This window comes from Acromyrmex echinatior, chromosome 2 (assembly GCF_024713525.1).
Source record: "Acromyrmex echinatior isolate Ae372 chromosome 2, ASM2471352v2, whole genome shotgun sequence".
Lineage (NCBI taxonomy): Eukaryota > Metazoa > Arthropoda > Insecta > Hymenoptera > Formicidae > Acromyrmex > Acromyrmex echinatior.
Genome location: NC_141853.1, coordinates 26,700,100 through 26,709,269, shown reverse-complemented (window position 1 = coordinate 26,709,269; position 9,170 = coordinate 26,700,100). Strand labels below are relative to the sequence as shown.

Here is a 9,170-nt window from a genome sequence, read left to right as displayed (position 1 = left end):
CCGCGCTCAATAAACATCACCATATCGATGTTAGTGAGCAGTTTGAAATTTATGCGTGTATGTTTCAGCATAGCGTCCCACGTAAAATTTTAAAGTATAATAATACGCAGAGTCGAGACCGTACTTTCAATACATTTATTGCGAAAATTTTCAAATATGTCGGCTAACAGCAACACGTCTGTTTTTAAATATAGATCGCTGTATTCACTCAAGGTTTGAACAGAGATATATTCACGGCGTGCGCGTAATCACTTTCGGATACAGTGTCACCAGTCAAGGAACTGTAGAATGATTCGCACGATGGTAAATGCGTATTCTGCAACTTGTCAGCGCAATCAATGTATTCGTATGGAAAAATCCCTTTTCGTATTAATAACTCGAAGTTTTCTTCGGACAGATAGACGGATTCTCGCCGGCATCCGCAGTGTCGAGTGCATCGCGTCCAGTGCACACGTTATCAAGAAAAGTAGAGAGAGAAGAATTCGCAAGTGAAATCATGAGTGACGAAATAGCCACCTTGCTGACCTCCCAGAGTGACCTCCACGGTCGCATGGCCAGGTCAGTGACCAATTTGAGGAAGCTGGGGACAGCCAACATCACCCTCCGCGCTGTCGAAACCCGCTTGGCGCTTCTCGACCAGATGTGGACGGAATTCGAAAAGCAACACAAGCTTATTCAAGTTCATTACAAGGACGCCTTCGATCAGAGTGAGTACAACACGTCTCAATTCATCGATTCCGCCGAAAACACGTACGTGCTGCAGCGCGGCCTGCTGAGCGAGTACCTGGCAAAGCTCAAAGCTGAAAATTCTAGTACAGCTCCTCCAAGTGCGAGAACCGATTGTTCTACCAAGTCGGCGCTGCCGCGCTTAAAAATCCGATCGTTTTCGGGCGCGTTTGAAGACTGGCCATCGTTTCGGGATATATTCTTGTCTGTCGTTGGCAACAATCCTCAAACGTAGAGAGACTTCACCATTTAAAGCATTGCTTGGAAGGACCCGCGAAGGCGTTGATACGCCCGCTGACCGTAACCGGAGACAACTATTCGCGCGCGTGGGCGCTGCTCTGCAAGCATTATGAGAATAAACGGGAGTTGTCGCGCTCCAAATTTTGCACGTTCACCTCAGTGCCGAAAATGAAAAGCGATACCGCCGAGGAACTTAGCCGCGTCTACAACGCCGCGATCAGTGTCGTGAACGGCCAAGAAAGTCTTGAGAGACCAATTAACTCACACGGATTCGACCCTTTGAATCATCTAGTCATCGAGCTTTTCGACCCGAAAACGCGTCTCAAGTGGGAATCGCACGTGAGCAATTCCACGGACTTGCCAAACCATGACACGTTGCTGGACTTTATCACAAGGAGAACGCTAACTCTCAAAGCCGCCAAAGCAAAATCGCTCAAGGTCTCCGACAATCCGTCGCGATCTGCCAAGTCGCATCACGTCAAGAAACACACCGAGTCTTCTCAATGCGTCCTATGCAAGGGTAAGCACCACGTGATGGTGTGTGAAGAATTCAAGAAAACATCCGCGGTCGACCGCAAGGCCGTCGCTCACAAGCTGTGCTTCAACTGCCTCGGCTCTCATACATTCGCGAAGTGCCAGTCGACGAGGACGTGTTCCATGTGCAAGTCTCGTCACCACTCAATGTTACACGACGCGTACGTTTCACCGAAATCTCACGAGGTCAGCTCACTGACGGCAGTGCGCCGCGACAACGACCACAAGGCTATCTTGCTCGCAACTGCGCGAGTTTCCATCGCGGATCGTCACGGCAATCGGCATACCGCACGCGGGCTCATCGACCAAGGTTCGGAAATTTCTCTGATCCCCGAGACTCTGGTCCAGCGCCTACGCTTGCCACGCTCTTGATCCGCAATCGAAGTCATCGGCATCAGCGGCAAAAGCTCCGGACCCAGCAGGGGAAAGGTGACGCTCAAGCTGACCTCGTTAACCACAGGGACCGACTTCAAAGTCGGAGCCTTTATTCTGCCACGTCTTTCGCTTTACTAAGGCTCTCACGCAAGGATCAGAATGGAGTGACCACAGCTAAAGGGGCTCTAATTGGCTGATCCGGACTACGCAGCGAACGACTCGATTGAGCTACCTTTTGGAGCGAAGGTATGCTCAATCATTCTCCAGGATGGTCTCCGCAAGGGAGGCCCCCAAGCGCCTATCGCTCAAAAGACACTGCTCGGCTGGATCTTATCGGGAGGTTGCGACCAAGTAACCAACTCAGCACAGCGCCACTCGCTTCAGTGCACTGCAGATCATGAGCCAGCCGACCTTGTGCACTGCTCAACCGCCGATCACGCCGATAGTCAACTCGCCGATGACGACGGACCGCGTTTCCCTCGAGGCGCAGATCCGTTACGATACGACTGCTACGTCGACGATGTCGTAACCGGAGCGCATGAAAAGGACAACGCTATCGCTCTCCAAGTAGAGCTCCGCAACCTCTGCATGGCGGGCGGGTTCTCTCTCCGAAAGTGGGCCGCCAACTGCCAGGATTAAATATTAAATTAACAGAATATTAAATGCGGTCACCTTTTCCAAATGATATTTTGGAATCGCGGTAATGGAAATTTGAAATTCGCGTTGTAAAATTCGAAATTCATTTTTATTGAGAAAGGATGCTAAGAGGATTTGTCGAGACTGGTACTTAAAAATTTATAAGAATCGATGAATCGCAATTTTATGTTATTTCGCTAAATGATATTTTTCCTTTGTTATTGGTAATAATTCTATACTGTCTTTATATGTTGTATTTCTTTGATAATAAAATGTGAATCATAGCTTGATAAATAGTGGAAAACTATGGGAATAAAATCTGAGTTTTTATAATTTAAAATAATGTAAGATTAAAAAGGCATACACCACGAGCGCAAGATGTTAATAACAAAATATTTATATTTTAATAGATTACAAAAGAATAAAAACAATACAATATTTTAATAGATTACAATAGAATAAAAACAATACAATAGATGGTTCGGTCTTATACCAGGCCATCTTCAGTACAAAATTATTATATGTATTACTATATGTATTATAACTTCCGTACATGTTGAGAACGCTTAGTTTCGAATAAATTTTATTCACATTATAATAATGAAACAAAAAATTCACGCTCAACTATATTGTAATTATATTGTATTTTCCAAGAGCTTGACGCTAAGGTTATTATTATAAAAAATTTTTAGTCCATAAAAATCATGTTAAATACTTCAGATGTCAATTGTCATTTTTTTGTCACAACGGTTAGTCAGACTTATTGAAACACATAATTTCTAGATTCTATTAAATGTGTGTGAAATTTATTAACAAAAGCTCTTAAATTAAAATAATAAATTTATCTGTGATACATATATAAATTATGATACCTGTGTTAACAATAAGTTGTAATGTGAAATTCAAGACTTGAAAAACTGTATTGAAGTAATCAAGAATCGAAAACACAATATCTAACTCTGATCATGACAGATGGTTTGTATATAATTTATGTCCTACGAGTGGAAAATTCTAGAATTATGTGGAAGACGTAATGTTTAACAAAGGCAAATTTGCTTCTGGTAATTTTTCAGTGTCATTTTGTTTATTTATTCTGTTTTTTGAAGATCATTTCTGACATAAGTCTCTTTTGAAAGAATGGTTCTATATCTAATATCTGAATATTATCTCAATTAGATTTGTGACAATATTCAAGTTGATATTGTGAGACCACATTGTGAGGACTGTTTAGTTTTTTTAATGTTAGTTTTATGTTTATTTATTCTAGAGTTAGATATTGTGTTTTCGACTCTTGATTACTTCAATACAGTTTTCCAAGTCTTGAATTTCACAATTTATTGTTAACACAGGTATCATAATTTATATATGTATCACAGTTAAATTTATTATTTCAATTTAAGAGCTTTTGTTAATAAATTTCACACACACATTTAATAGAATCTGGAAATTATGTGTTTCAATAAGTCTGACTAACCGTTATAACAAAAAAATGACAATTGACATCTGAAGTATTTGATATGATTTTTATGGACTAAAAATTTTTTATTATAATAATCTTAGCGTCAAGCTCTTGGAAAATACAATATACAATAATTACAATTGAGCGTAAATTTTTTGTTTCATTATTATAACGAAGAATAAAATTTATTCGAAACTAAGTTCTCAACATGTACGGAAGTTATAATAACACATATAGTAATTTTGTAATACTGAAGATGGCCTGATATAAGTCTGAAACGGACTATTGCATTGTTTTTGTTCTTTTATAATCTATTAAAATACAAATATTTTGCTATTAACATCTTGTGTTCGTGGTGTATGCCTTTTTAATCACATTGTTTTAAGTTTAACCACGTTTTGACTTCTATTTTTTTATAAATTGCTATTTTAAATTGCAATTTGAATGCGCAGGACCTCTGTAATGACCGATTAAATGGCATTGATTGTTTACTCGATTATCGTCTAGCGCGAAAGGCTTTTCGCACACGTGACAATGCGTCGTGCTGCGCAATATCTCCCACTTCGCTCGACAAAGTTTCCATGGAGACATTAGCTGCTAAAATTTTTTTACGCGATGTGCTAAACTTCTCAGTTTTTCGACCAACCATGAAACGCAATCCGGATCACGACGAAATCGATATTTTAATAGCGAATCGTTGTATGAACAGTGCACGTAGTATCATATGCTAAATACTTGATGATGATGTTGATACGTGTGCGTAGATGTTTCCTGATCGCTATCAGTTTTCGGAAATGCATTCTAGATCAGGGTAAACGACAAATGGAATTCATTTCTTCCTATTATAGTTGTTAAAACTCAACCACTTGTCGTCGTCGCTCGGTAGTAAGATAGCGCAGTCGTTTATCGGTCAGCAATCTATCATGTGTGACTGCAATCTCTCGTTGGAATGAAAATAATGTAAACAGCTACAAATAAAAATAAATAATGTTAATTTTTTTTAAAAGAATTTCGCTTTTATTAATCATATACTTATCGATCGCAAATATACTTTTGACTGTGATGTTTACTCAATTGCGAGACATGAGCCGAGACAGATTCTTGATCCACACGAAATGGCTCACATTGTTGTCTCGCGGATCTTGCAAATATAGTAAATTAACATGTTTCTCTTTTCTGTCGTCAGTGAGTCGTATTGGGAGAAATTTAGTGTTTTCTTTCCCTTGATATCGTATACATTAATGGACACGTTGTTGAGACGTTCGAATTTCGTTACATCTTTTAACATTATAGGAAATTTTATATTTTGGAAGTTCAGCACCATATAGCGTGGGTACAGATTCACGATCCGCGTTTCTTTCGACTGGATACAGAGCGGCGACTATCGATCACGCAAAGCATGCCTTGTTCATCGATCGCACATTAATCATCGCTTATCATTATCTCTCGCGGCACTTCAAAGCGACATCCCACGCGCATTGGATTACACTTATTAATGTTTATTGTAAGATTCATGATTCGCGACAACGCTCACCCACATTCTTGAAATTCCTCAAGAGATGCCAACATGGGTTCGACGTGCCGCTCGTACTACTCACGCAAGTTCGATGTTTGAAAGAGTTCATAGTTTTTAGTATTAATACTTTTATTAGCACATTTATCACCCGTCGCAAACGGTTACTCACCGTTAAATATCGTGTTCACTTTTATACAGTTGTGTCTTTTTATTGTGTCTTGCACTCGCTCGAGCACTACACTGCTGATGTCTTCTAAAAATCGTCGCGGCTCGATATAGTCTGCGTTAATTACCGCACTGATTAAAATTCGATTTTCAAACACTGCATCGATCTCTCGCCAAACAAAAAAATCTTTCCACGTTATTGTCACACGTTATTGCTAGTACTCACATAATCATCACCAAAATGCAGAAATCTTTCTTGAGTCTTTGTACTCTCGAGTCGTGCGATTGTAGCGATTAGAGATTGTCTGTATCCAATGGAGAGTCGTGGACGCTTGATATAATTGTATTCTTCAATTGTAAGCTGTTTAATAAATTCATTGCATTCTTTTATCCACGCGAAACACTCCTTCAAAATAGCAATTTGAGATCGCTTCAACAGATCGCGCTCCATTTGATTGAAATCTCGATCCATGTTTTGGATAACGATTTACTAACAGTAAGACGAGTTCACTCTCATAGATTTCAACGTACTGTAATCTGACACATTTCTAGACTGAATTTATTTTCATCTTCCTCTTTTTAGAGTAGAACATTATGCGCTCATTTTCAAAGTAAGCTTAAAAAAAAATGCTCCACCTCTTATAAAAATTTATGAAAATACAATTCTATCGAGTTTCACTTACATTTACACTTCTACCAATCTTGAAACATATTACAAAAACATGTTCGATTGTCATGTCCCCTCCCAAAAAAAAGGATAAACGATCGAGATTTTTTTATCAAGGATGGAAGACATTGCGTTTCAATGTCATCGATTTCGATAACAGCCAGATGTTGGCACTCAATCGATTAAATGAAACTTGATCGTATCTATTTAAAATAATTAATAAATGTTGTTTCTGGAAAAATTACATTACGCCATATCTTGGCGCAAAAACGGTTGGAGCATATACCGGCGAAGCTTTTGTAACACTTTTTGTTTTATAATCATTTGTTTTTATATTGTTTTTTGTTCATGGCAATATTCTCTTTTTTGTGATGTTTTTTGTTGTCTTATACGTGACTGCAGTCCTCAAAATCTGTAATACCTTATTGCCATTTCGCATGACATCATATCCCCACCTCCGAAGAATCCCCCGCGCTCTGCATTCCTCTTGGAGTTTTCGAGTTAAAACTCCCACAGCATTACTACTTCTCTATTTGGTACTGAAAGAAGCGAGTGGACATTTTGGACCACGCGTAGAAATTTGTTTATACCTGCAAATGTTTACATTGCAGTATCAAAATCGACAAATTAACTACACAATATTTTCAGTCTTGATTTGTACTCGCTACTAAAAGTTTTAGTGTGCTGTTATTAGACTCTTGGAGCGGACATTGTGCAAGTTTGTAAGAATTTATCTGCAAAAAAAGATAAAAGTATACGAATTTTAATTATACCAAAAAGAGACATACGGAAATGATTTAACATTTATGGATTTAGATTATGGAAAAGAACATTCAGTGATCGCGTTATATTATTAAATTATGATATTAATTTACATTTGAGAAATAATATCGCCAAATTACAATCTTTAACGCACATACAATTATCTCCTCCATTTCATAATCTTTTTAAATATGCCTGATTTAAGAGTGGGACATCGAAGGCCGTCACAATTCGAAACTCCAGTAGATTTTTCTCTGGAAAGGATATTCAAAAAATATCTCACTGCTCCATATGTGGTGCATCTGCTATAATATGATGTTCCTGGTGCAATAAATATATTTGTATGCAACATTTTTTTGAAGAATATCATAATTGTGAACATTTTGTCATATAATAAGCATGTTAATATTAATAAGAGATTTACAAATAGTTTTAAAGTTTATAATAAATATATTCATTGTGCTCTTTATAACAAAAAAATGTGCTTATACAGGAAATATATGATACCGTAACTCATCACTGTTAAATGTCAAAGGAGCAATGGCAACCCTGTTGAATAACATTTTATTATCTTCTTACTTTCATGTGTATCAAAATATTAATCAATCTATTTCTGTAGTTAATTTCAACACATAAACAACATTCATATTAGTGTAGGTAAGTAAATAAATTAGAATCAAATTAAAACATCTTCTGGAGTTAAATTATTTAATTACATTATTAAATTAATGACATATTGAGGAAAACGAAGAGGAGGATGTCGTACATATATTGTCAATTTTACAATATTTTAGCAAGCATTTTTAAATATTACTCGCGCAAATATATTTTTATGTAATAATAATAATATATCTTTTTAAACACATTTTTTAAATGACATGTAAAAGGTCTTCGACGCATTGCTGGCTCGTTTACACCAACAATCGATGCTAATTTTCGCAACGATTGCCCTGAGTCATCCAAAATCAGAGTTTGAGCCCTTTCAATGGTCGGGGGTCTTCGCGGTGCGTTCTTTCGAGTGACTCTTCCTCCCTGGCATACTGGAACCTTTTTTTTTTTTGATAACGGAGGGGAAATGCCTAACGCATACCACGGGTCTCGGGGGAAAACCCGGGGTTATGTGGGGCTTGCACCCACTAAAACCCCTCCGAGTGTCCTTACCTGGCCTTGTGTATGAGGGACTCCCAGGAACGCGTGCAGCATACATCTGGGAGGCATACTGGAACCTTCATTGAACTGTTCTAAAGCCATATATTTTGCCACAATGTTATGGCAAAATATACGTCATAAATCCAAAGAACCGAATTATTTCCGTTGCTAAGCGCGCAGCGCGAAGACCTTCGATGATCACGGCTCTTCGGTTATATTCCGTACTTGATTTCAACATTTCGTGGTCAATTTTTAGAATATGATTGTTTACTAGAAGCATCAGACTTTCTCGGACACCAACAACAACCTCTGGCGGAGGCACAATATAGTGGAAAATTTAAATTGAAATTTGTCTGGATTTTGATGCAGCCTGTATACAATATACTAATAATTGAGAGTAATAAATGAATATCGACTGAAACATATATATGAAAATATATGTAATAAACCAATTTAATAGTTAATGTTATTCCTCCAATTATTCAATAAAGGAAAAACTTTAAAATCTATGTGTTGTTACTTTGTTATCAATTTTCAAGATTAGCAAGTAATGTGTTACTTGTAACGTCATTATCATTACAATTTACTTTTTTCGATAACAAATGGATAACGACGTTATACTTTCTTCTGAGTAACATTCGTGGTAACGCAGTTACATTTTTGAGGTAATGGTAATGATTTTACTAATTACTTTTATCATTACTTTATTTCTAGCCACTAAAAGTTCTAATCGTAATTCAAGCGCGTATACGCACGCACGCACGCACGCGCGCACGCATGCATGCACGCATATATATACAAATATACATTTATCAATTTTTGAGCTTCATTCTTCTATTAAAAGGTAGAATTCTGACATAATTTTTATATTTATCGTAATAATTTGCATATATCATTTTTCATTAGTAGAACTAGCACTCAATACACTTTAAAGCCGTTGT

At 37.6% G+C, this 9,170-nt stretch overlaps 1 protein-coding gene and 1 pseudogene across 1 annotated transcript; both read left to right on the top strand.

Annotated features, from left to right (window-relative positions):
* The first annotated feature begins 212 nt into the window (after positions 1-212).
* LOC105145867 (uncharacterized) lies at positions 213-4,979 on the top strand. Its single transcript, XM_011055757.2, has 2 exons — positions 213-303; positions 398-4,979. Exon 2 carries the CDS (start codon positions 1,135-1,137, stop codon positions 1,870-1,872), a length of 738 nt encoding a protein of 245 aa, XP_011054059.2. The 5' UTR covers positions 213-303; positions 398-1,134; the 3' UTR covers positions 1,873-4,979.
* Positions 4,980-5,035: 56 nt separating this feature from the next.
* The window catches only part of LOC147910737 (uncharacterized), a 4,559-nt pseudogene continuing 424 nt past the window's right edge, over positions 5,036-9,170 (top strand).